General features: G+C 38.8%; 5 protein-coding genes across 6 annotated transcripts; all 5 read left to right on the forward strand.

Moving 5' to 3' along the window:
• The first annotated feature begins 2,746 nt into the window (after positions 1-2,746).
• On the forward strand, positions 2,747-4,480 carry LOC113736088 (uncharacterized). The gene is made up of 3 exons (XM_027263027.2): positions 2,747-2,952; positions 3,123-3,355; positions 3,614-4,480. Exons 1-3 carry the CDS (start codon positions 2,806-2,808, stop codon positions 3,999-4,001), a joined length of 768 nt encoding a protein of 255 aa, XP_027118828.1. The 5' UTR covers positions 2,747-2,805; the 3' UTR covers positions 4,002-4,480.
• Positions 4,481-5,156: 676 nt separating this feature from the next.
• LOC113733907 (importin subunit alpha-2-like) lies at positions 5,157-10,649 on the forward strand. Its single transcript, XM_027260137.2, has 12 exons — positions 5,157-5,301; positions 5,449-5,684; positions 6,193-6,289; positions 6,372-6,463; positions 6,555-6,686; positions 7,461-7,646; positions 7,751-7,914; positions 8,008-8,086; positions 8,772-8,900; positions 9,129-9,256; positions 9,336-9,710; positions 9,992-10,649. The coding sequence occupies exons 2-11, from the start codon at positions 5,478-5,480 to the stop codon at positions 9,706-9,708; spliced, it is 1,587 nt and encodes a 528-aa protein (XP_027115938.1). The 5' UTR covers positions 5,157-5,301; positions 5,449-5,477; the 3' UTR covers positions 9,709-9,710; positions 9,992-10,649.
• Positions 10,650-12,157: 1,508 nt separating this feature from the next.
• Positions 12,158-17,394, forward strand: LOC113733906 (importin subunit alpha-1a-like). 2 transcript variants are annotated; one of them, XM_072081664.1, is made up of 12 exons: positions 12,158-12,275; positions 12,469-12,720; positions 13,230-13,326; positions 13,404-13,495; positions 13,595-13,726; positions 14,533-14,718; positions 14,828-14,991; positions 15,086-15,164; positions 15,677-15,805; positions 16,023-16,150; positions 16,230-16,604; positions 16,835-17,394. In XM_072081664.1, exons 2-11 carry the CDS (start codon positions 12,508-12,510, stop codon positions 16,600-16,602), a joined length of 1,593 nt encoding a protein of 530 aa, XP_071937765.1. In that variant the 5' UTR covers positions 12,158-12,275; positions 12,469-12,507; the 3' UTR covers positions 16,603-16,604; positions 16,835-17,394. The 2 variants fall into 2 exon arrangements, with proteins under 2 accessions (XP_071937765.1, XP_027115937.1); XM_027260136.2 differs by lacking the exon at positions 12,158-12,275 and having other exon boundaries at positions 12,373-12,720.
• Positions 17,395-18,555: 1,161 nt separating this feature from the next.
• On the forward strand, positions 18,556-21,311 carry LOC113733908 (uncharacterized). The gene is made up of 3 exons (XM_027260140.2): positions 18,556-19,205; positions 19,405-19,788; positions 20,363-21,311. Exons 1-3 carry the CDS (start codon positions 18,803-18,805, stop codon positions 20,728-20,730), a joined length of 1,155 nt encoding a protein of 384 aa, XP_027115941.1. The 5' UTR covers positions 18,556-18,802; the 3' UTR covers positions 20,731-21,311.
• Positions 21,312-25,420: 4,109 nt separating this feature from the next.
• Positions 25,421-27,033, forward strand: LOC113733909 (GATA transcription factor 16-like). The gene is made up of 3 exons (XM_027260141.2): positions 25,421-25,948; positions 26,150-26,293; positions 26,466-27,033. Exons 1-3 carry the CDS (start codon positions 25,928-25,930, stop codon positions 26,802-26,804), a joined length of 504 nt encoding a protein of 167 aa, XP_027115942.1. The 5' UTR covers positions 25,421-25,927; the 3' UTR covers positions 26,805-27,033.
• The last annotated feature ends 366 nt before the right edge of the window (positions 27,034-27,399 follow it).

The raw sequence follows: 27,399 nt of genomic DNA on the forward strand, positions 1-27,399 counted from the left end.
CATAGGAGACCAAACTGTAAGAAAATTAAAAGACAAAGTTTCTTCCAGTCGAATTCGACTAGTTTAACTAAAAGGAGCACAGCGAGATTAATTAGTCATCAATCAAACATGAGTGACTATCACAACTAATTAATCAAAGCTTGTGACTGATGATACAGAAAAGCACATGTTAGCTTGCGGATCGAGTGTACAAAATCTCAATGGGTTAGATTATGAATATGTGAGTTTAAAAAGGTGAATATCGCCGTCATGATCTATATATGTTCGTCGTCCTTGGAGATGAGTCGGGTTTGTACATGGAGTTTAGTCCGAATATTCTTTTTAAGCATTCTAAACACAGATTAGACTCGTAGCGTAACATCACAAGATTGCAGAATCAAGAAACTGGTCCACCATCGCCCCAGTGTCCCCCGTCACTTGAGGCTTTGCAGGAAATGCAACATGCTATGGAAGAAAAAAAAGAAAAGAAAAAGAAGATTAGAGTCCAAATTAAATTCGGGGTTGTTGCGTTTGTTTAACTAATTTCCTGAGGTCAGCCTTTGATCAATGAAGTTGCACCTCCATCCAAAAAATCCATCAATGCTTTAATTTGCAAAATTTTCTGAATGATAATCACCACGAATTATTAGGGTCGGTTGAGAGTTATATTCTCAAGAATTCCAAAATCTACACTACCACTTTTTTGGAGGTTTTCTTTAAAAATAGACCCTTTGAGATGATATGTAGTTCTGCACCATTTGAGGTACCCTTTAGATTAATGTTCATCCGGAGAATTGAGGACTGTGTACTAGAATTGAAGCTGCTTTTGGCGAGCCCCTCCGGTTTTGGTTTCACATTTCATCTTCCCTTTTGCTTGCCAAGTTGAACCTTTTCGTTTTTTTTGTTTTTTTTTGTTTTTTTTTTTTAATGATAGGTTTTTTTTTTTTTTTTTTACGGAGTGGGTGTCCGGGTCAATCCTTACGGGTCCGACTAATCCCACTCCGATCCGGGAAGAGAGATCACATTCTTCCGAACACGATAACTACAGGACTCGGACCCTTGCGGGCATTGGACATCAGCTCCTAAGAGGCTTGTTGAGACCGACCAAGTTACCCATGAAGGGCAGACAATTTGGTGGGAGACAAGGGTTGACCCTGACCCCCTTGTCTCCCACCCCACCAGGATAGGTTTTTATTAATGAAGAGCTAAACTATATAATTCTTGAGGAAAAACTCATATTGAACTTTACAATCGTGTATTATAACACGGAGGGATCCAGCATTCCTCATTTTGTGTTAAGCCAGCAGCATATTTGCTGAGCATTCTATTTCTTATTCTACTCTCATTTGAGGACAAAATAGATCAACATTTCAAAAACAATGGATGTTCTCCAGTTGAGCAAAAAGTCTCACTAGCTGCTTACCACCCGCTCTTTTTGGTATTTTAAAATTTTGAGAGGCCTTGCTTCCCCGTCTCGCCCATCGGCCCGGGTGTTATTCGGGCTTAGCCTGTTGCCAACCACAGCGGAACCTCAGTCAGCCATGCGCACCATTGCCCTCCTTTGCCTGTTGCAAGCCAGAATTCCATTTAGGCAGGAGCCCACTTTCTCTGGGCCTCGGAATGCAGTCCCAGGAGGAAAAAAAATGCTAAAAAGGTAGAGTCAAGATCTTTCAATTGTTGTATCAATTAAAAAAAATTTTTTTTCTGTTGGGATAGGAAAACATAATCAAATGAACAAACTTGGACGAGGAATGAGCTGGATGGCAGGGAAAAAAAAGTGTAAATGAGATGTTTCGAGTTCAAACCTTCCACTTCAATTGCTTTTGGCTATGTGAAAACTAATTTTAGAAAATTAGAATTAAAAAGAAAAAAAAAAACCAAAACAGACGCTTTGATTTCCAATCTTTTTGGGCCTAAAATCTAAAATCAAATTATAAAAAATAATTGAGAACACAACAAAATAATTATTTAAATTTCAGAATCTAAATCAGAATTTGAAAATCAAAATGAAAACGTCTGCAACAATCATCCAGGGCAAACCCCTCTAAAATCATCAATTACAAATTTACCAAGCTAGAACAAGGGAGTATCCGAATGCAAAAGAAATTCTTCTGCTTGTTGTACTCCCGAGAGGATAATTTGAAGCTAATATTTGACTAGTAAATATTCAATGAATCTAGGGGAGAAGCAGGAAGGCAAAACAAGGGCCAGACCACCGGTTCCTGGAGATTAGCTGCAGTAATGGCAAGAGCCAAAGATGCTTGCTAGTATTTGTTTTCCTTTATTCTTGATGCCAATAATATATTACTAGTATTTTCTTGATGACTATGTATATGCGAGTAGTAACTAGCAAGACTAGAAGACCAAAATAAAATATGCAATGAATTGTCCACCTTGATGGTGGTATATTAATTAATCAGATAGGCACTGTCGAGGATTGCCTTTCGAATTACAAAAAGGTTTAACTTTGGAATGTCCAAAATGGCAGTCGGTAGTGTGTTTTTCGGTTCCAAGCATCGCAATCCCCTTTATCTAATATCAGCAAAAACAACTTTTCAAGACAGGATTAGGCGAGCATATTAAAAGCTAAATCAACTTCAAGAACCCGCGTGTGAAAACTTGAGCATAAAGCCCAGTAAAGAACAAATGGAATCTCTGCCCTTTAAGCAACCTTTGTTCCAAGCAATTCTCGACTGTGCATCTTTTTCTTCTGTACCACCAAGATATATCCCTGATTCTATACGTTGCATCTGCATTCTTGAGACACTGTATAATTGCAGACAATACCTCCCCCTTGCTGGTTGCAGTGCATGCACCGCAGCATTAATGGCGGTGACACATGCTGATCTTGCACCGAGTCCTCCAAGCTCAGACTTGGGTAGCAAAACGGGTGCATTTCTTATGGTCATGTCCGTCTTCTTTGGACTACTTTGCTTCATTCTCTGCCTCCTAGCCGAAGCAACTCGCTCTCAGGTATTGTTCAATTTCTATCTTAACGTATTCTTTTCACAGCTCCATTCTCACGAAATAGAATATAAACAATTCAAACGAGCCCCTTGAGTTTCGTTGGCGCGTCCATGTCACAGGATTTTTTGTTGTTTAATTTGGGGACCCATTAATGAGATTGTTCAATAATTAAGCAGGTGATACGGATGAAGCCGGCTGGTCTGTGTGTGTATTCCGGTAGCGGAAAGCTACCTTTGTTATGTGCAGCGGGTGCATTTTTTGCTCTGGCAATTGCCATGGTGGTACAACATACATTCTTGTTGATTGCAGTGAGCAAATCAACCACTTTACCCTTAATTAATTGGGACCCTGATTCTGATTCCTTCAAGGCTCTTACATGGCAAGCCGGTTCTTTCTTCGTAGCAACCTGGTATGACGGTTTCTTCAATTTTCTCCTCCCTCCGTTCCCAATATTTTCAATTTCAAAGCATTAAAAATGGTGCCACACGTACGTTGGTAGGCGACATGTTCCCCACTTTACAAAGAAAGTCACAAATTAATGCATTAATTTGTTCGATAGTAGAATACAGTACGCGTCCCTTGTACCATTAATTTTGAAGAGGAAAGAAAATTAGAGAAGGTACGTACGTAGCAAAACATCAAGAACTCTATTCCACCATCATGGCAGGATATCATTTGCAGTTGGGGAGATTCTGTTATTAATAGGGCTGAGCGTCGAGTCGGGGCACCTGAGAAACTGGGGAATACCGAGGCCGAGCTGCCTTACCATTGGAGAAGGGCTGTTCACAGCCGCGGGAGTTTTTGGACTCGTGACGGTCTTCCTTGCTGCTGGTCTCTACATTACTGCATTGCGTGCACAAAAGCTCGCGGAGGACGAAGAAATTGTGAGGCGCGAGGTCTTGGAGGCCTCTGAACTCTATGCGACCCCGCCCAGGTCACCTAGACGCGTTATCAGGGCTGTTGCAAATGAAAATACCGTCGCGAGACATGATCGGAACCAGCATTCTCTGGCGGATTACTTGACAGAGTTTGAGAAGTACTCCAATCTAATGTAGGGATGGAAGGAGCGACGGAAACACATCATTGCCTTTCCAACTTCAATTGTACATGAAACACATGGCCACTGAAGGAACCAATGTACCAAACAATCTTTGAACAAAGGCACTCGGTTTGTCGATTGTTGTATGCTTGTAATTATCCTTGAGAGAAGTTTCTTGAATGTTTGTACAAAAGAAAAGGTAGATTAGAATTTAGAATGTTTAAAACCCCTACCGATTGGGGCTTTTCATTGTTCTTCCTTTCATTGTTTTCTAGTCTGGACAGAACACGAAATGGAAAAGGAGCATTATAACACCAGCTAAGTTTTCTCTGGGCTGGACAGAACATGGAAAGGAAAAGGAACATTACACCGGCGAAGCTTATCGGTAACTATAGATAAATAAAGGGTGAATAGAGTGACTGTGTTAAATCATAGGGTGTGTTTGGATTCCACATTATTTCCATCTTATTTCTACGTCATCAACACATTTTTCAATCACCATTTTATCTCACATACATCATATCAAATTTTATCTCAAATAATTTACTATTCAAAATTTTTTTAAGTGATCACTTTCATTATACATATCCCGGCCTCTGTCGTCCGATTGGAAAAATGACAGTAGTGTGAAATAAAAAAGAGAGAGTGAGAGAGAGAAAATAATAATAATACAATTGCATTAATTAGCTAATTCCACTAGCCTTTTGAGTCAACCAATCTGTTGAGAATTGAAAAATTAATCGTGCAATATTTAACCTGTTTGGCACTTGATTTTTTGGCCAAGTTTGTCTGCTATAAGTTTTTTAAAAATTTTAGCTACAGTAATCTTAAAAAATTTTAAACTATACACTTCAAAATAATAAAAAATTTAAGCATTTCAAAAATTTTTTAAAATACTTATACAGTAAAATTTTAGACAAACACCTAAACAAAAATTACTTGCCAAATGGGCCCATTGTATTCTTTAAGTTTCGTTCGCAAACTTGGTACGTCATTATTAACAGCCATTTTCTGTTTGATTGTCCAAAAAAAAAAAACACCCATTTAATGTTTAAAGAAATCAAGAAATATACGAGCAACTTTACAAAAGGTAAATAAATAGAATAAGATTATTGTGGAAAGTCAGTCCTCCCCAAAAAAATAAATAAATAAACACAGCCCAGCCCAGAATGCAGAGCCCAAGATTAATGTGGAAAATGAGTCCTCCAATAGTCCGAACCCTTCCCCGCTCTCTCTTTCTTCTTCTGTGAGACTGTTATTCTCTCACTCTGTCTCTCTCTCACACACTCCCACACTCTCTCTCACACGCGTGTCAGGTACAGACCTTTACGCGCAGACGATGAATTATTTCAATCACCGCCCTTTAATCTTTCATACAATTTCTGCATCTCCTTTACTTTTTCTTAATTGAAGTGATGTATTATATTAATTTCGGAAAATTTTTTTGGTTGGGTTTTGATTAGAGTAAAGGAAATCAAGCACAGTAGAAACGATGTCGTTGAGGCCGACCGAGAGAACGGAGGTTCGGAGGAACCGGTACAAGGTGGCGGTCGATGCGGAAGAAGGACGGCGGAGGAGGGAGGATCAAATGGTGGAGATCCGAAAGAGTAAGCGTGAGGAGAGTCTTCTTAAGAAGCGTCGCGAAGGCCTCCAGATGCCTTTCCCTGCCGTCGTTCCCTCCAATAACATCGAGAAAAAGGTCTTTATTTTTCATCCCAACTAATCTGAGTGATTATGCACGCGTAATTTGATTAATTAATCGACTTGAAATTGTGTGATCTGATTATGGCAAGACTGTGAGTAGGTATCTTGTATCTTTGATCACTTTTCTGCTTTTGATTTTCACCATTTTTCCAAGCAGTAATTAATAGTGGCAACACAAATTGTGAAGATATTTGTTCTGACTTTGGCAAGCATGTCAATTAACTTTTTATGCAGAAGTTATAGTGTTTTGAGGTTTGCTGTAAAGCCCCTAACCTGTCATCATTTCCTCGGTTTTTCTGTAATTACCTGCATTGTTTTTTCATTTTTTCTGCATTGATTGATTGTGTAAATCCTGCTAGCTGTTTGTTTATGAGCACAGCTTGGTTAGTGATTCTGTCTTTTATAGGCCTGTTTCGGTTAAGTGGGATTTTTTTTTTTTTTTTTAAAAGCTCTTGAGTGTTTTTATTCAATGTGATGTTGAGAGTTTACTTGTTGTGCTGCAGTTGGAGAGCCTCCCTTCCATGGTAAATGGAGTTTATTCGCATGATAACAATTTGCAGTTGGAGGCAACCACACAATTTCGTAAACTACTTTCAATAGGTATGATTGTGTTCCTTATTGAATGCTTATTGTTGTTTGTTCATTATCATAGCTCATTTTATTTCTGAAAATTTAATTACAGAACGAAGCCCTCCTATTGAGGAAGTCATACAGTCTGGAGTTGTTCCTCGCTTTGTTGAGTTCCTTGTGAGGGAGGATTTCCCACAACTCCAGGTTTTGCATAGTATCTGTTTCTTTCACGGTGATTGTGTGATTGGAGCTGAATTTTTCTTATCTTAGTTATTTATTTATCTATATTATTTAGTTTGAGGCTGCTTGGGCTCTTACAAACATTGCTTCTGGAACTTCGGAGAACACCAAAGTGGTGATTGATCACGGGGCTGTACCCATTTTTGTCAAGCTTTTGGGATCTCCAAGTGAAGATGTTCGCGAGCAGGTAATACATTGAAGCCAGTTTTAAGCAAGGCATTATTTAGCTGCACCAGTTGTTGGCTAGGGAAGGTGTAATGATTCCTAGACTCTTAATTCCGATGTTTAGAGAGGTCATTTGCTTTTAGGGAATCTTACACAAAGGGTTGGCATGTTAAAACAAGGAAAGAATAAGCAAATTGATGATTTAAAGAATATCAAAAGAGGTGAGAAAAGTTAGGTTGTGAGTGAATATCGGAGGTGAGAAAAAGCATGTATTTTTCTCTCTTAAATTTAGAAGGTTTTAATAGAGCCTGCACTCCTTTCTTAAAATTAGATTCTGTTCAGCCAATGTATTTAACACTTCTGAGAAATCTACTTCTACTTCCTATTTTGTGTTGGACATGCTAGGTACTGTTTTTTGGTGGCTCAACTTTTCTTTAGGAATTATGGATGCTTATTTTGTAATTGTGGGTGGATAACATAGTGGTTGTGCATAGCATAAGATTTAGAGGATTTGCTGCTGCGATAAGTTGTGGAAAAATAATATTATTGTGGTCCTTAAATTTGTTATTTAGTTTGGATCAGAGTGAGGAAAGCCAATTGATGGTGCTTTGTTCTCAATTCTTGTAGTTATGCCATTCTGATAGGGGAATGATTAGAAGGTAAAAACAAACAATAGGAACTGAGGTTTGATAAATTGGTCATCACTTTCATTTTTGATTACTACCAACAAAGCAGATCGCAAGTAAAATGCTCGATCATTGTATGGAGCCTTACTAGAATTGTTATGAATTTGTAGGCAGTATGGGCATTGGGGAATGTTGCTGGTGATTCTCCTAGGTGTCGTGACCTTGTCCTTGGCCACGGAGCTTTAATCCCTTTGTTAGCACAGCTGAATGAGCATGCCAAGCTTTCGATGCTGCGAAATGCTACTTGGACATTGTCAAACTTCTGTCGGGGCAAACCACAACCTCCATTTGAGCAGGTTCGCTGCATATTTGTGTTGTGGTTTTCTTCTCTTTTTGATTTTTTTTCAAGTGGTTTTGATTTTAGTCCAACAGTATAATAGCTCGATGCTTCAATTGTCAGGTGAGGCCAGCCCTCCCAGCACTTCAGCGTCTAGTTCATTCAAGTGATGAAGAAGTTCTAACTGATGCATGCTGGGCTCTCTCCTATCTCTCTGATGGTACAAATGACAAAATTCAAGCTGTGATTGAGGCAGGTGTTTGTCCAAGACTTGTGGAGCTGCTTGTGTGAGTGTCATTTTAAACAATTTGCATGTCGCTTATCTTTGTTCTTTTCACTGATTTCTGAAATGCGTGGTTAAAATAAATCTGATTGCTCAGGCATCCATCTCCTTCTGTGCTTATTCCTGCACTTCGCACAGTTGGGAATATTGTTACAGGAGATGACTATCAGACTCAGGTTTGATCTTTAACTTGGATCATTTGTATTTTTATTTTTCTTTTGAAAACTTTCTGCAGGAATACTGAACCTTAATATCTGTTAGTAATGCCTTTAATCATAAAGTGTTTTACTCGTCTTTTCTTTGCTGAAATGTGGTCTACAATACACTTGCCATCTTGCTTCTCTTATACTGATTTGCTGTGACATCTGGTTGCATGAATGCATTACTATGCTCTCATCTTCCTTCCCCCCCCCCCAAAACCCCCCCCCCCCCAAAAAAAAATCCCTTTTGGATTTTGGATGGTAGCGAGTTATTTGCACAATTTTACTTGCTTACATCATCATATCATTTTCCAACCATCTTTTTTATCTCATATACATCACATAATAAAGTGCTGCGGTATTTTTTTCAAAAACTTATCCCAAATAATCACTATCCAAACACACTCTGTGTTATCCTCTATTGCATGAACTATTGGAATTTGTATAGAATGGAAGTTTCTCTCCTTCCATGATTAGTGTTTTCAGTTGCTTTCGTGATAGTAGGAACAAATTCATTATGGTCATTTGTCAAATACTTCATTTCAGCTTTCTCCCACCTTCCAAAAATAAAAATATTACATAAAAGAGATGGAATAGAAGACAGTGAAGGATACCACAATTATAAGGTATTTGGGGTTTTGACATTTAGTCTTTGTTCCAGTGTATAATTGACCATGGGGCGCTTCCTTGTTTGCTAAGCTTATTGACTCATAATCATAAAAAGAGCATCAAGAAAGAAGCTTGCTGGACAATTTCCAATATTACTGCTGGAAATAAGGAACAGATTCAGGTATGGTCTTTTCTTCTGAAATTTTGTCATGCATGATGTCCTCCTCATTTATTCTTTGACCCCTCAATGCACCCTACCCCATCCACTGGAAGAAGGAAAACATATGATTGTGACTTGAATCATTTACTTTTCTTGTGGTGTTTTGGTTCCAATTAGGATGTTTATACACTTTGTATGCTGTTTCCTTTTTTACTTTACCTCAACCTGTGTATTTGTATGTAATGACAGGCTGTGATTGAAGCTCAGTTAATTGGCCCTTTGGTCAATTTGCTTCAAACTGCTGAGTTTGACATAAAAAAAGAGGCTGCTTGGGCTATTTCAAATGCTACCTCTGGTGGAACTCATGAACAAATCAAGTATGTTTTGTTTCTCATCGCCTTCCGTGTTCAGTGCAGAATGCGTGGACGTGAATTTTATGTTTTGTGTCTTGTGTAGGTACTTGGTTTCTCAAGGCTGTATAAAGCCATTGTGTGATCTCCTTGTGTGCCCAGATCCAAGAATCATCGCTGTCTGTTTAGAAGGTCTTGAGAATATATTGAAGGTTGGGGAAGTAGAAAAAAGCCTTGGCAACAGTGGAGATGTTAATTTCTATGCTCAATTGGTTGATGAAGCTGAAGGCTTAGAAAAGATTGAGAACTTGCAGAGCCATGACAATAATGAAATTTATGAAAAAGCGGTCAAAATACTAGAGACGTATTGGTTGGAGGAGGAGGATGAAACGTTGCCAGCTGGTGATGGAGGCCAGCCTGGATTCAACTTTGGAGGGAATGATATGCAACTTCCACCTGGTGGATTTAAATTTGGCTGAAGGTAAAGATTCAGATGTGCAGATCCAACTGTTCCCTGTTCCACATGCAGCTTCCATGTTCTGCATGCGGCTTCTGACATGCTAAACATGAAGTTTTGTTTCTGGCTGATTAAATCAAATCAAATTTGTCAATTTCCACCTTCGACTATGGGAACCTTGATAATTCAGGCTCAACTGAAACCTTCTATGAGATATATTTATTTCCTCATCCTGGAGATTTCAATTGTTATGCAAGTACTATGGCTTCTTATGCACCTTCTTAATAACGGACATAAATTTGCAGGGTCATTAGTTGGTGGATACAACCTCAGATTGAGGACAGCGTGTTTGTTGGCGTCAAGTCAAGGTCAGGTCGGGTCAGTTCAAGTTAGAGCACCTCACAGAGTCTGGCTGTTGTATGGTTCAGTGTCGGTTGCCTTAAGGAGGTGCCAAGGCAGGTCTTTTGGTACTACGGTGGAGAATAAGAAAGGGTGCGTGCTCACTGGTTGATGGTATGTTGGGCTTGGTTAATTCCCCTGATGGAGAATGGCATGGGGAAAAATGAAGGGTTTGTGGACTCTTCAAATGAGTTGTCAGAACACGGGGTTTTGTATTTTGTCTTTTCATGCCTTGTAATTGAGTACATGGTACCACAGAGTCGTCAAGTATTGATGGGTAGTTACCGAGTTCTGTATGTATTGATCATGATTCGGGATTGTTTTGTTGGTGTATTGTAAGCAAGGGAAGAGAGAGACGAGAGTTCACAATTCACTTGATATCCTAGTATGGTATGTTTACTAGTCATTTGTTTGTAAGTAGGTGTTTTTTTTTTTTTTTTTTTTTTGATAATTGTAAGTAGGTGTTGTCATACAGCTTTTCAGTTTCTTGCAGACACGGTTGGTCTTCTAGATTGTACTACAGTTTTGTTCCTCCCAGGCACTGAAAGTTCAAAGTTTTCGGAATCGGCTTTGCTTTACATTTTTTTTTTTTTTGGGATACGATGGACTTACATTTATTTACTTTATATTAGGGGAACGGAGGACCCAAAGAGATCGAAAGAGAACTTGGAGAGGATTGAGGCTGGATTTTTAGAATATAGACAGAGAGATTTGGTCTCTTGATTTATACTCAAGTACAGCTTTAAACTTCTTTTGGGGACCGACTATATTAGGAGTGGTTGCGTTACTAGATATCTTTGGAATCCATGAACATGCACATCTTTTTTTCGGGGATGTGCTGAGCTGACTGAAACGAAATGGAATGTGCAGCATTCCACTGAAACGAAATCAGGAGAGACGTTATCATTTATGCCCACGGTTTGGTCATACACTCATTTTCCACTGCTCAAAAAAACCTCAAGAGTCAACCATTCAGCATTCCAGCCGCTAACCTTTTAAACGTAGGAAACTAAGGTGAATCAGAAGGAGCAGTAAGGGCTGTATTTGAATGGTGTAACTTTAAGTGAACAAATTGTAATTGTTTATTAATTGTTTGTACAATTTTTCCATCATAGAAGTGTAATATTTGGAAATTATTTATGTGGATTTCATATATTCTCTCAATCCCATTTTGATTGTCTTGATTTTTTTTCCATACAGTTTAAGAAAAATTAATTAACTTCGTTGAAAGAGTAAATCTAGTCTACTTTTTTTTTTTTAAATACACTTACATTATTAGCAGGAGTATAACTAATTATTATATCTTTACAGTAATTACAACAGCAATACTAATGAAAAGTTGCACCATTCAAGACATGAAATGAGAACAATTATTGAATAAGGTATATTATACTCATTAATAACAAAGTATATTAAATAAGGGTATTTTAGAGAAATTAAAAGTTACTATATTCTTTAATTGGAAAATAGACTATAAATTAGGGCGAATGAAAAGGAAGAATAACACTATCAAAATGAGAAAGGGAGAATATAAAATAATTGTGTCCCTGTCATGAGGTTGTACAAGTCATTAAATAATGAGTTACAATTTACTGAAAAATGTTACGAACATGTTTAGGAATAATTGTAATAAAAAATTGTTCTTGCCCATCTTGAATTAAAAAAGATTAAATTTCACCTTGTCCATCAGTTTTGAACTTCATTGTCTCTCTTGAATTGGCCCAAATCTCCACTGCAAGAATTCCAAGCCATAGAGTTTTGTTATGTTGTTTATGTTTAGTCTTTTACTAGTTTTATTTATCCAAAAAAAGAAAAAATTATGAACACAAAGGGTTTGTTCTCATTGATTATTTTAACTAACTATAGATTCTAATTTTGGATAACCAATTTTTGTGACTTTTTGTTGTTTTTGTATTCTAATTATAGATTTTTTTAATGGTCAAAAGGCTAAAACCTATAATCACTTAAATAGTAAACACTGAATTATTCTCTTTTATCAATTTCTATGATCAGATTCTGTAAAATCTTAAAATAATGGACACCAAAGCTAAATTCAATTACGAACATAAGATCACAAATTCAATACTTTAGAAGACAAGAGAGGCCCCAGTGCAGCCCAGACTGCAGAACCCAGGCCCAAATAAGTCCTCCCATAATCCAAAACCCTTCCCTTCTCTCTTTCTTCACCTGGTAGACTACTACAATTCCCTCCCTCCCTCCCTCCCTCTCTCTCTCTCACTCCCCCACACTCTGTCACGCGCATACGCGCATACACTGAACAATTTCAATCACCGCTTTCTAATATTTCTTTTAATTTGTGCAATTCATTTTTCCCCTTAATTGGAGTGATATAATCATATCAATTTCGGATTTGTTTTGTTAGATTTTGATTAGAGTGAAGGAAATCAGCTTAGTGGGAACGATGTCGTTGAGACCGACCGAGAGAACGGAGGTTCGCAGGAACCGATACAAGGTTGCGGTCGATGCTGAAGAAGGACGGCGGAGGAGGGAGGATCAAATGGTGGAGATCCGAAAGAGTAAGCGGGAGGAGAATCTTCTTAAGAAGCGTCGTGAAGGCCTTCAGATGTCTCAACCCTTCCCTGCGCCCGTCCCCTCCAATAACATCGAGAAAAAGGTCTTAATTGTTTTCCAAGTAATCTGAGTAATTATTTAGACGTAATTTGATTAATTGATCCATTTGAAATTGTGCGATCTGATGTTGGCGAGAATGTGAATAGGTGTTTTGTATTTATGTAAACTTTTCTGCTTTTGATTTTTCACCATCTTTTTTTCAATCATCAATTCATAGTGGCATCATAAGTTACGAAGAAAAAATTGGTTTCCATTTGTTCTTATCTTGGCATGTATATGGATCAACTACTTGTGCAGAAGCGTTAGTACTTGAGATTTGGCTGTGAAGTCCCAAGCTCGTCACTAATAATAATCTGGATTGTTTTCTCGTTGTTTTTTACATTGCGATTCCTGTATTTACTTGCTCATGCTCTCTGTTTGTTTATGAACACTGTTTGTTTTATGTGCGATTCTGTCTTTTATAAGCCTGCTGCAGTTAAGTGGGAATAGTCTGTTTTTGAGCTCTGATTGTTTTTATACGACAGTCCTTAGAGCTGACTTATTTTGCTGCAGTTGGAGAGTCTCCCTTTGATGGTGAATGGAGTTTATTCGAATGATAACAATTTGCAGTTGGAGGCAACCACTCAATTTCGTAAATTGCTTTCAATAGGTATGATTGTGTTCCTTATTTAACGTGCATTTTTTTAATTATCGTAGCTCATCTTATTTCTGAAATTTTAATTCCAGAAAGAAGCCCTCCCATTGAGGAAGTTATACAATCTGGAGTTGTTCCTCGCTTTGTTGAGTTCCTTATGAGGGAGGATTTCCACCAGCTCCAGGTTTGAAGCTGAAGCTTTTTTGCAGGATATCTGTTTATTCACTTTGTAATTTTGTAATTTGAGCTGTGTTTTGCTTAATTAATTTATTAATTTTGTTAGTTTGAGGCTGCTTGGGCACTTACGAACATTGCATCTGGAACTTCGGAGAACACCAAGGTGGTGATTGATCACGGGGCTGTACCCATTTTTGTCAAGCTTTTGGGTTCTCCAAGTGATGATGTCCGTGAGCAGGTAATGTGTAATGTTGACCAGTTCTTTTAAGGCATTATTTGGCTGCGAGAAATTTTGGTTAGGAAAGTGTTGTGTTTCCTAGACTCTTAATTTTGTCATTTTGAGAGGCAATTTGCTTCTAGGGAATCATGGAAAAATGTTTGGCATTTTAAATAAAGCAACGAAGGAAATTGATTATTCATTGAACTCCAAAAGCAGTGAGAAAAATTAGGGAGGTGAATGAATAAAGGAGGAGTCCATTGTCCTCTCTTGTGACTCGAGAAGTTCTAAGAGTGCGCGCACTGCTATCTCAAGTTTACGTTGTGGTTCTTAATTGTTGCTTGTTTCTATTTAGACAATGTCTTGTACACTTCCACAAAATCTACTTCTTTCTATCTGTGTTTCAACATATTTGGTATTGTTTTTGGTGGCTCAGCCTTTCTTTTGTATCATGGATGTTTATTTTCCTATTCTGTTCATGTTATGATTCATTTTCATTGTGGGCGAATGACTTTGCTGGTTGCACATAACATTAGACTTGGAGGATTTGCTGCTGGTAAAAGAATAATTTTATGGTCCTTAAGATTGTTGTTTAGTTTGTGTCAGAGTGGGAAAAGGCAATTGATGGTCCTTAAGTAATTGTTTTTAGTTCTTGTAGTTATGCTGTATTGATGAGGGAATGGTTAATAGGTAAAAACAGACAATAGGAATTGAGGTTGATAAATCATTCATTAGTGTCCTTTTGTGTTACTACCAACAAAATAGGATGCAAGGAAAAAAGTTTTAGCATTGTAGGGAGACTTACTAGAGTTGTCATGAATTTGTAGGCTGTATGGGCACTGGGAAATGTTGCAGGTGATTCTCCAAGGTGTCGTGACCTTGTCCTTGGGCATGGGGCTTTAATCCCTTTGCTGGCACAATTGAATGAGCATGCCAAGCTTTCAATGCTGCGAAATGCTACCTGGACATTGTCAAACTTCTGCCGGGGCAAACCACAACCTCCATTTGAGCAGGTTCACTGCGTAATTATGTTGTGCTTTTGTTCTCTTCTTTTTAGACTTGTTAAGTAGTTTTGATTTTAGTCCGAGAATATAATAACATGCTGTAAGATTCAATTGTCAGGTGAGGCCAGCCCTCCCCGCACTTCAGCGTCTTGTTCATTCAAATGATGAAGAAGTCCTTACTGATGCATGCTGGGCTCTCTCCTATCTCTCTGATGGTACAAATGACAAAATTCAAGCTGTGATTGAGGCAGGTGTCTGTCCAAGACTCGTGGAGCTACTTGTGTGAGTGTCCTTTTACACAATTTACATCTCACTTATCTTTGTTGTTTCTCATTAATTTCTGAAATTCATGGTTAAAACAAATTTTACTTGTCAGGCATCCATCTCCTTCTGTGCTTATTCCTGCACTTCGCACAGTTGGGAATATTGTTACAGGAGATGATTATCAGACTCAGGTACTATCTTCAGCTGGGCTCTTTATTTTGATGTTTTATTTATCTTTTGAAAGAAAATGATAACTTTGTGCAGGCATACTGAACCTTAGTACCTGTCATTTGGCCCTTTAATAGTTAAGTGTGTTTTACTTGTCTGTTCTTTATTGAAATGTTGTTTGCATAGTACAGCACTTGCCATCTTGCTTCCCTTACTGGTACCGATATCCTGTGACATCTGGTTGGATGAAGATTTAGTATGTTCTGTGTTTTCCCCCCTTTGGCTATTACTGCTATCATCCGCAGCATGATGAAATCTTGGAATGTATATAGAATGGAAAGTCTCTCATCTCCTATTATTACTGTTTTGAGTTGCTATCTTGACAGTAGGAAGAAGTTCATTGAGATTGATTGTTAAGTACTTTATTTCAGCTTCCTCCCACCCCCACCCAAAAATAGAGAGAGAGAGTTGAAGAAGGAGAAGTAAACAAGAATTATAATGTATTTGAGATTTTGACATTCAGTCTTTGTTTCAGTGTATAATTGACCACGGGGCACTCCCTTGTTTGCTGAGCTTATTGACTCATAATCATAAAAAGAGCATCAAGAAAGAAGCTTGCTGGACTATTTCCAATATTACTGCTGGAAATAAGGAGCAGATTCAGGTATAGTGTTTTCTTCTTAAATTTTCTTATGTATGATGTCCAGCTGATTTACTCTGTGATCCCCCACCCCGTCCCCCTCTGGAAAAAGGAAAACCTATCATTGTCTTTTGAATTATTTACTGTGTGGTGTTTTGGTTCCAATTAGGATGTTTATACACTTTGTATGCTGTTTTCCTTTTCACTTTACCTCAGCCTGTGTATTTGTATGTAATGACAGGCTGTGATTGAAGCTCAGTTAATTGGCCCTTTGGTCAATTTGCTTCAAACTGCTGAGTTTGACATAAAAAAAGAGGCTGCTTGGGCTATTTCAAATGCTACCTCTGGTGGAACTCACGAACAAATCAAGTATGTTTTGTTTCTCATCGCCTTCCGTGTTCAGTGCAGAATGCGTGGACGTGAATTTTATGTTTTGTGTCTTGTGTAGGTACTTGGTTTCTCAAGGCTGTATAAAGCCATTGTGTGATCTCCTTGTGTGCCCGGATCCAAGAATCATTGCTGTGTGTTTAGAAGGTCTTGAGAATATATTGAAGGTTGGGGAAGTAGAAAAAAGCCTTGGCCATAGTGGAGATGTTAATTTCTATGCCCAATTGATTGATGAAGCTGAAGGCTTGGAAAAGATTGAGCACTTGCAGAGCCATGACAATAATGAAATTTATGAAAAAGCTGTTAAAATACTAGAGACATACTGGTTGGAGGAGGAGGATGAAACATTGCCAGCTGGTGATGGAGGTCAGCCTGGATTCAACTTTGGAGGGAATGATATGCAACTTCCACCTGGTGGATTTAAATTTGGCTGAAGGTAAAGATGTAGATGTGCTGGTTCCAACTATTCCCTGCTTCGCTTCAGCTTATGACATATGCTAAAACATGAAGTTTCAATTCTGGCTGATAAATCAAAACAATTTTTGTCAATTTTATTGACTATGGGCACCTTGCCAGTTCAAGCATCAGTCTAACATGATTCTCAGTGTTGTGCAAGTACTACACAACTCTTTATCAACCATCTTGCTAACCAACTTATATTTGCAGGGCCATAAGTTGGTGGATACGTCCTCAGGTTGAGGACAGGGTGCTTGTTGGCGTCAAGTCAAGGTCGGGTCAGGGTCAGGGTCAGGGTCAGTACAGTCAGAGCACTTCACCGAGTCTGGTGGTCGTATATGGTTCAGTGTCGGTTGCCATAAGGAGGTGCCAAGGCAGGTCCTTTTATAATACGATGGCGAATAAGGAAGAGTTCATGCTCACTGGTTGATGGTATGTTGGGCTTGGTATTTCCCCTGGTGACGGATTGTTTGTGGGGGAAAATGAAGGGATTATAGACTCTTCAAATGAGGTTCTCGGAACGCGGGGTTTTGTGTTTTGTCGTTTCATACCTTATTATTGAAGTCCTTAGTCGCACAGAGTCGTCAATACTGTTCGGTAGCTGCGAGTAAAATATGTATTTATTAATTTACATGATTCGTGTTGTTTATTTGCGTATTGTATTCAAGGGAAGAGAAAGAAGAGAGTTCACTTGATTTGTCATTTGTCTATAGGTGTTGTCATACAACTTTTTCTATTGATATAGAGATACGGTTGGCCTTCTTGATCTAGACTGTACTACTGGCGTCTTCTGCCTAGGGATTGAACATTTTCTGTAAGGGCTTTGCATTGCTCGATATCCTCAGTATCATTGAATAGGTAATTTTTGTTTGGGGAAGCGGTGAGCTGACCAACCTTGTAATTCGAAACACGAAACTTCAAATGGAAAGAAATGTTAATTAAGGTTCTGGGCTTTGTCGACTGAGGTTGTTCTCGTTGCATAGAGGTTGATATGGTCATGGAGCTTGTCGGGCTGTAACAGTAGCCCAATTTGAGCTGTGCACTTCATAGGCCCGGTTCCTTGAGTGGATGAAAACTGGGAGGTTGTGCGGCTCTTGACTGCTCCTTACCTTGTGTGCCTACTAGCTGTGAGAACAACAACGGAACATGGGCCTTATAGGTTATGTCCAGTTCAAACTAATTTTATAATATTTGGCTTGACATTATACGGTTTTAGTGTCGTCGTGAGTTGTAGGTTTGCACTTAAATCGTACGAATTTACAATATAACTTGCAAGAATTAGATGAACACATTTGAAGTGGACATAATTCAACTCGTGAGGCTCTCTGATCCAAGAAGAAATATGGTTATGGAAAATTGGAAATTGTCACAGAGTGCTTAATGGTAAAATTTATGCTAGTGTCTTTCCTGCTTTTCGACCTTTACTTGAGTGGGGACTGTAATCTGATCGGGAAACAAGTGCATTTGAATGAGTTGAGAGTTGAGAGACAGCTTGGATAATGTCACCAAAAGATGTGGAATAAAATTGAATGCCCCGGATGCTGGGGTAAACTGTGGTCTCCACGATTTCGGAGAGTGACTTTAGACTAGACGTTACTCAAACATTTTGAAGCAGGAAACCCCCCCTCCCCCCAACACCTTCGTAGAAGTTACTTCCGATGAAAGGGCGGCGTATGGCGAAACTTCGAAGAAATGTAGTCTCGTACAGGATATGCAACAGATCCAAAAGAGTGAAAGCCCATCCGGAATTGCGCCAAATATGTACAGCAACTTCTATGTGATCCTGCCCAGAGGTACGATTAGTCATAATAGTCCGAAGGCTAAAGGACATTATTGTACTCAAATTGTCAAATTTGCTAATTTAATCACATCTTGCTACAATTAAATGAGGCTTAATAAAGGCAACTTGGTTTCTGAAAAGAAAGAAAATAAAATAAAATAACTTGTAAACAGTTGACAGTGAGACAAAAGTGAGTCAGTTATAGGTTGGACACTTTGCAGAATGCATCCATTTAAATCCCCAGCACCCACCCCCAACAATTTGTCATAATGAAAGCCAATAATGATGGCACCTATCAAGATCCACAGTGGAAGTCATCAAAATTAACTACCATCTAACAACAGTGCTTGGCGCACAAAATTTTTTCCATTCCAAGTTTGAGACTTGATACAGAAAAAATGAAAAGTGGATTCTCCTATAGCGATGATGATCAAAGCGAGTTGGGTAAATCAGTGAGTTGCTGGTGGAGAACAGCAGAAGAGTTCGACGAACATGGGCATTTCAGAGTTGAAATTTGCGACCTATCAAAGCTCACACCAAGACTCAAACTCCTTAGGGAAATGGAGAGGCTGGCTTTTGTTGCACCCGAGGGACTCGATGATCTTCGCCACAAGCTCATCACTTACGGGTCCGGAGACTTTTGGTTGCCGGTGGGAGGAATCAAGAAAGAAGATTTGGATATCCCACCTGTCATCACAATTCTTCTAGCAGGCCTAACGAGTTCTGGCAAAAGCTCTCTTGTGAATATGATGTACAGCGTTTTGGGTCGATCTGGCCTCATCCCTTTTGCTCAAACGTCAGGTAAGCATTTGATAAAACTTTTTAACTTAGTTAAGCATTTAGCATTTCTGTACCGTTTGAGGTTACTTTGATTTTGGACCATGCATTCAATGCGAAGGAACTCGAGGAACGTTAATTTGACGATGCATGTTTTTATAGATTATACTACTGGTTTGATTTATTAATGTGTCCTACGTCTTACATACGGGGCGGGACGCAGGTGGGTCTTCTCATCGCAGTAGAACAGTGTTTTTGGAAGAACATATCGTTGTGAGATCGGCCCGAAGTGGATTTTGTGTGTTTGATACGAGAGGGTTAGATTGCAATCAGATGAACGCGGGTTTAGAAGATGTTTCAACGTGGATGAGTCTCGGTGTTCGCCAAAATCAACCTTGTTGCAGACCTGGAGATGAAATGCTTGGCACTGCCACCGCTGTACGCGGATCATCCTTCAACACCAGTTCGAGGTACATGAACAGAAGAGTCAACTGTGCAATGGTTGTTGCTAACTTAGCAGAGATTCACAAGGCATTCAGGTCTGGTGATTTGAAGCCTGTGGAAGCCATAAGGGCCCTCTTCCAATATCCCTGTATTCAGAAATGCAGTTGAGTTTTTTCACCTCCTATGTTTGCTTCTCAAATTTGGATTGCAGTTTTCTACCAATCATCATTTTCCAATCATCATCAAATCACTACAGTAGTGTAATCATGAATGAACGAACGTTGTATGTCTTTACACCAAATGTTAAAAATTACACCAGTCGGATTGAATTGGATGGAACTCAACTGGACAGGTCCCTTGGCGATTAGAAGGTTCCAAAACATGTGGGTCATCATTCTCTTTTTTTTTTTTTTTTTTTTTTTGGATGTGGGGTGTTTCTTTGGCGAAAAGACTAAGGTGGGGTTCTAAGAATACAGGCTCTCAAGCTCAAGTCTCCCTTTTGGATATGCTTGGTAATTCATATCCATATCGTTGTGTAAAAATTCTTTTTACACTCATCAGTCAAGAAAAAAAAGAAATTCATGAGTAAATTCTTTTGGTTTTTTCCTTTACCTCTGTTGTGCAAAATTCACGAGTTAGTTGCTTGTGCTTTTTATAGGAAAACATAAAGTAAGTTACTTTTGTGTTATGTCGAAGTTCTGGGTATGATTCAACGTTGTATAATTTTTGGTGTGCAGACGAAAGTCCAATTTTGATACTCACACATGGTGACATGCTCAGCACTGAGGACAGGATCAACAGCAGGCTCAAAATATGCGAATATATGGGTATATCTGAAACTAGTGGTGCATACGACATAGCCTGCCTCACAGAGCAGGGGATTCTACCAGATGAAGCTGACGCGGTCACCGCATTCGCGTTAACTGAAGCAGTCTACAGGTCGCTGATGGTCAGCGACCGGTGTCATCTCCCCAAGAAGAGATTCAAGGACTGGATATGGCTTCTGGTGTCATGGATTATGGGTTGCATTGCTTCTTTCTTTCGTTTTCTTGCAAATATTTTCTCCAAATTCGATCACAAATACAAACCACCGAAACACCCTTGAATTGCTAAGCACGCTATTCATTTCGATTAGAGAGTCGATAGATACCCTTAAAAACTGAAACTAAGATGAGCTAGTCTGCACGAGTACTTGTTGTCGGTGATCGGAGTGAGTTCGCTACTGCGTCAATTTAAACAGCGAAAACGTGAAATCGGAGGCCGTCCACTTCCACTCTAAATTGACTTGACTGGCGGTGATCGATCATAACCCCGGGGTTGGATTTACTTCTGGAAAGGCCGAGCCAAGTGTCGTTCTGTTTCTGTTTGGTTTTCTTCTGGAGGATAAGAAGATAAATCATTAAATGTGGTAGGGACGCTTTGAGCGTCATTCTGTTTCTCTCAAGTTGTTGCCATTTGCCTGCTGTATGGTTTCTGTGTGTGTGTGTGTGTGTGTTTTTTTTTTCCCCAGAAGATCATCATATGATGGTTTCTTATCTTTTACTACTACTTTTGTACGTTGCTCTTTCATTTGAACGAGGTCGTGTTTGGTCCAAAACAAGGAGTTTAACCTCCATACCATAGATCTTATCTCTTCCTTAAATAAAATAAAATTTGCTTTAATCTCTGTCTCGAGATTAGTTCAAAGCTGGCCACATCTGTATGTATGATGGACTCAATTTTCTTTCCAACTTTTGACCACTATTTCTTCTCGATCAACGGCAGTAAATAATAATTAAAAAAAAAAAATTTACCGGACTAATACTCCGGTATATATCTAGAAAATGAATACTGCTCCATAAAGCAAGTAGAAGACAGAAAGGTTGCATGCATGGTGAGTTGTGAAATTGTGATTTCGAGGCAGGCAGTGGTCCAATCAAATGGGGATCCTATCGCTCGCATTGTCTGCCGCTCTCAGTTTCTCGCTACGGAACAAAAGAGTCTTACGTGCCATCCTTTTCATTCGTTGTCTGCCAAATATTTGTCTCTTAATAACAATAATAATAATCTACTAGTAATATCTTTGTCTTAGAAGATCCTTTTTTTTTTTTTGCCCGTTTATAATTAGTTCATGTGTCGTTGCAAACGCCCCCCGTAATCCTATTTGCGTTGTTTAATTAAAAATTAGGTTACTCACAAACCAATCAGTTTGAGATTACAAGTCGGCTCAATTTATAAAGTCGAGTCATTTTTTGATATAAAAACTGTGTTAACGAAGCAAATCTGTAAGGATTGTTATACATGATTTACGGTTCAGGAGAGGGGAAAAATAAAAATAAAAAAAAAAAGTCCGAGTTACGTAAATATACAATTGAAATATGCCAGCAAAAAAAAAAAAAAAAAACTTTTGGAGGATGTAGCTAATTGTTGGGAAAATGGGAGGGGGCGCTGTTAATTGATCCATAAGGTTAGTCACCGGAGAACTTCATTCACTTTATGGCGCTAGCTGTAGGCAGTGCTTGTGGGGTTTGATCCTCTAAATTAGTCTGGAAAGGACAAATGTAATAATGAGTATTGAATTACATCACAGAGATAACCAAAACATTTGGAGGAGCTTAGAAGAAGATTTGGCTTGCATCTCATTTGCAGGCAAAATTTGTCATGACTTTGCAAAGGGAGCCCTCTAATGTGTAATCATCATCTTGAAGTTGAGCTGTAATAATAATACCCAAAGACAAGCTCAAAACCTCATCAACGGAGTGTGGGTTCAAAGTGAGCTACTTGTTTAATCCAATGCCACTCACGGATCATCTCATGCATGTGAAGACGGGAGCAGCCGTTTTCTCTATTTACCAAGTGCTACTACTATTGTACATCATCTTCTCCTTTTTTGACCTGAAAAAAAAAAATCAAGGACCTTGATTTTGATTCATATCCCTCTTAGTCACTATCCCACCAATTGAATTGAATTGGTAGCGGATTTCATCCCACCCCAAAAAAATTTTACATGCGCCACAACAAATTTTTTTTTTTTTAAATTTACGATGATTATTTCTATCCAATTGTATCTCGTTCTCTTGCGTACGTTCGAGAGCTTACTACTCCTCCGCATGACAGCATTTTTATGGACTCCATCACTTCACAGCCTAATTGGAAGCAAACGAGTAGATTCTAGTAGTTAGTTAATTAATTAATCTCAAAATGCAAGGTCGAACTTCATTAATTATCTTTCTTTCTTTAATGAATTTGGTGGTACCAGCAGCAGATAGTCATGGTGGCAGTAGCAAATACTACTATCATCATATGCTACTTTTAGTAACATATTCCCTGTCCTCCCTGAATGAATGAATATACCAAATGCAAAAGCAAAAGTTCAAAGGTAAAAATGTCAATGAAGAAGCGATGAGCTTCTCCGGACCGAGCTGACCTGACGAGCTCGGCGTGTTGATGAGGAGAACTAGTCCAACCCTGCAAAACAAACAGAAAGTAGTCTCTTGGGAGACTAACCGGGGAGCTCCGAGGTGGTCCCCGAGAGCACTCCGACGGTCAAGTTAATTTTCCGATGAGTGAAGTTCACGGGAAGTAAAGCAGTCGAGAGCAATTTGCCAATAGTGAGCGTACATTGTACAGTTGGTGTGCGTTGCCATTTATACCTACTAGAGAATCCGACCTCCGTACGCTTGGAGACTTTCCTAGCATAGCCCCAATCCCGCACTAAGGGGGATCCTCCCCGCCCTCAGCGGGATTGCTCCTTGGAGCCCTAGCGGCGATGTGCCCCAGGACGGTTGTCAGGGGCCTAGGGCCTAAGTCCAGCTTTGCCCCTGCTGGGCTTCCACGTGTCTAGGTCCAGGACAGGGCCTCTGCAGTCACGGTTATGAAGTACACTCTACTCTAGTGCGGGAAAGCTGATCATTGCATTTGCAGAGTACCGAAAGTTAAAACAATTTGCAATTGAATACTGATCTATATTATTAATGGGTTTGTTTGGATTGTGTTTTATTTGGAATATTTTTACTGTAGCACTTTTTGTGATGTGATGTGTGTGAGATAAAAAGGTAATTGGGAAGATAAAAAGGTGTATTGGAAATTGTAATGATGATGTAAGCAGATAAAATTGGGGAAATAAAACACAATCCAAAATAATCTGTGGTAGTACAAAATTGTTGGGAAGAACTCCTTTGTGTTGAGCAATTCATGAATAATGTACTAGGTTATATTCACTGATAACAAATAAGGACCACATTAAATAAGGACATTTTAGATAAATTAAAAGTTAATCATAATATTTTTCAGTTGGGAAGTAGATTATAAGTTGAGATATATGAAAGAGAAAAACAAATTTATCAAAATAAGATGGATGAACTAAATTTTTTTTTTTTTTTAAGCAAGGATAACCACCTTTGTATAACCTCCGACACATATGCAACGGAGGGCGGCATAATTAGAAATTTCCGATTCAAAGTTTCCCATTATCCTCTCTATTTCTTAAATTCTATCTTTTTTTTTTTTAAAAAAAAAGGTATAATGGTTGACGTGCACTCATTCCCCAAAAAAAAAAAAAAAAACTTAACACCACGACGCACACACACAATAACACAAAGCCTCAAACATCTAGTGTATTTATTGACACGAACTCCTCCCACCGCCACACATCGGAATTAACTATTGGCCTTCAAAACATCTTTTAGCTTTCAGCTTTACGCGCCAAACATAACTATTCAAAATTTAGGTAGTAAGAAGTGCTCCTACCTCGTACACAACACACCAACAAACATTTCATTTGAACATATGATATGGCCAACAACATATTTCATCCAACATTTTTTTTTAGGTTGGGTTGAATGGAAACTCCAAATCTTATAATAATGAAAGGGGAAAGAGAAATGATTCAAGAGTCGAGCTGCGAAAATTCCAAGGTCACGTGATTAATATTTATACTTGGGGGTACAGCATAAAATTTCTCCAACGTATAGTATAGACCTAAAACGGTACTCGTACACATTTAAGAAGTTAGTAGTAGTAGCAGTGTGTTTGGATAGTGGGTTATTTGAGATATTTTTACTGTAGCACTTTTTGTGATGTGATGTATGTGAGATAAAAACGTAATTGAAAAGATAAAAAACTGTATTGAAAATTATAATGATGATATAAGCAAATATATTTGGGGAAATAACCCACTGTCCAAACACACTCACTAGTGTTACTGCAAACATCATCATTGGCCTCATTTTTACTATTGTTGATATTTGCATGAAAATTTTTATTTTTTTATGAATATATATTTTCAATTAATTTTTTTATCCCAAATACATTAAAATAGAAACTCTTGAAAACAAGTTCAAATGAGTTCTAAAATTTTCAATTTCTACTAAAACATGTTTTGTTATTGGCATGTTTTATTATATAGCTAGCTAGCTCCCTTTTGACTGCAATGCCATTTCATATTGAGAAGTAGATACTACTACTCACAAGCTAGGCCGCATGCACATATGATGGTAGTCCTAAAATCAGATCACACATCGTTCCAAAAAAAAAATCAGATCACATCTGTGGTTGACTCTGACGGCTGGGATTAATCCAATATAAACCCTAGAATTCTCCAGGGTGGCCGGACTAAATCACAAATTGCAAATTGCCACAACAGCCCAATCCAATCTCTAAACAAATTCCTGGCGCCCTTTTTTTCAGTTTTGGCGGGTGTACTGTTGCTTGGAAAAGCTTCGTCAGCCAGCCCCTTTTTCGTCTTTTCACTCTCCCGCGCGCCTAGGGTTTTCGTAAAGTCCCATATAACAACCCCCACTAAAATTTTCTAGATCGCCCACGAGCGCCCTTCCCTGTCGGTCTCTCTCTCCCCCTGTCTCTCTTCCCCCTCTCTCCTTTGCTCTTTTGCATGTTGGTTTTTTCTTTCAAGCTTAAGCCGAAAATTCCTCTTCCCTCCTTAAAACCCCCCTTTTCCCTCCCCAAAAATTTCCCTCTTCCTTAGTTTAAATGAGCTTTTGTCAGGGGTTGATAGTTAAATAGGTTCTTGCATTTCAGCCTCTTTCAAGCTAGAGTTGCTTCTTTCCCGGTCCCGGTCCTGGTTCGTTTTTTTACTAGGTTTGTTTTTTTTGATCGCGTTTTGCTGTGCTTTTTGGAGCGGTAGTACTAAGTTTGTGTGTTTTTTAAGTTGAATTAGTTTGTTTCCTGAGGTTGGATTTCTTCAGTTGAGCGATCAAGGTCGGTTTGTGATCTGACCGTAACGGTGGCTAATTTTTGCTCTTATAGTTAGTTGATCTGAGCATTTGATCTGGGCTTGTTTCAGATCTTACGATTAGGCCCTTGAAATGGTGGATCTGAGTGATAAAGTAAGTGATCACCTGCTCATCAGCTTGCCTTTCCCTTGAGTTGTTGATGTTTATTGTACTCCTTTCACGCACTTCATTGTGTATAAACCATCATGATGTCTGTGATCGTCGAGAATCAGCGTTTGTTTATGATTGATCCAAGGTTTTGATTTAAAAGCTGATTTCCAAAAAAAAAAAAAAAATTCCTTTTGGTGCGTTCAGGTTTCAGAATCTGAAGATATGAACAGCCAAACCCCAACCCCAGAGAGAGTCTCCTCCTCATCCGATGGCACTCAAATCAAGACCTGTACTGATTGTGGCACTACCAAAACTCCCCTCTGGAGAGGTGGTCCAGCTGGCCCCAAGGTCTCTCTCTCTCTCTCTCTCTCATGTGTGCCAATTTTTTATCCTTTTTTTTAATAAAAAATAAACCTTTAAGGCATCTGGGGCTTAGATGATGATTTTTTTGTCTATTAGTAGTTAGATAGAAATAAAATGAAGATGATCTGAAGGTGATTTGTGTTTGCTATTATTGCAGTCGCTGTGTAATGCATGTGGGATCAGGAGCAGGAAAAAGAGGAGAGCACTCCTGGGATTAAACAAAGAGGAAAAGAAACCAAAGAAGTCCACTAGCAGCAGCAGCAGCAACAACAACAATAGCAGTAGTACCAGTAATAATTATTCGAGCGGGAGTGGTGATAGTAATAGCTCAAGTGGGTTTTCGTTGAAGAGGAAGCTATTGTCTTTCGGCCGAGATGTTGTTGTTCCCTTGCAGAGACCAAGATCAAGTACAAATGGTCAGAGGAGGAAGCTAGGAGAGGTTGAGCAAGCAGCCTTTCTGTTGATGGCTTTATCATGTGGCTCGGTTTATGCTTGAGAGCAAGAGTTTCCCCGTAGCACTACTAGTTCAAAATTTAGCTGTAACGGTTTCTTCGTTATCTTTTTACTACTACTTACTACTCTAGTAGAGGGATGCATGAGCAAGATTGAGCTAAAAGAGCTACTTGTCGTGATGTGTAATCTCCGAGAATGGCAGAGTCGATTTTTTCTTTTTTCTTTTTTTTTGGGGGTAATGATGAAAATCCTGATCCGGTTCAGTTCTCTCACTTTGGGCTAAACTTGCTTGCCGGTTTTTCTTGGTTCTGTGAAAAAATCAGAGGAGGATTGATTGATCTGAGAGACAAAAACAGACGATCGATCTTACCATCGTAGGTTTGTCCAAGATTTCGTTCCCTATTTAACTAACTAAAGGGATCTAACGTGAGCTTGTATCAGTAGAGGTTCCCTTGCTGATTCTTGATTTGGATCCATTGCAGCAGAATTTTTTTTTTTTGTTTTATAATTTTGATTAGATTTGGAGTGCTGCCAACCAAGTACACTACTGGTTAATAGTTTGTAGAATAGAATATGATGGCCAAGGAGTGAAAATCCTGTACAGTACAGCGTATACTATTAGTAAAATCAAATGATGG

The sequence above is a fragment of the Coffea arabica genome, chromosome 3c (assembly GCF_036785885.1).
Source record: "Coffea arabica cultivar ET-39 chromosome 3c, Coffea Arabica ET-39 HiFi, whole genome shotgun sequence".
NCBI classification, from domain to species: domain Eukaryota; kingdom Viridiplantae; phylum Streptophyta; class Magnoliopsida; order Gentianales; family Rubiaceae; genus Coffea; species Coffea arabica.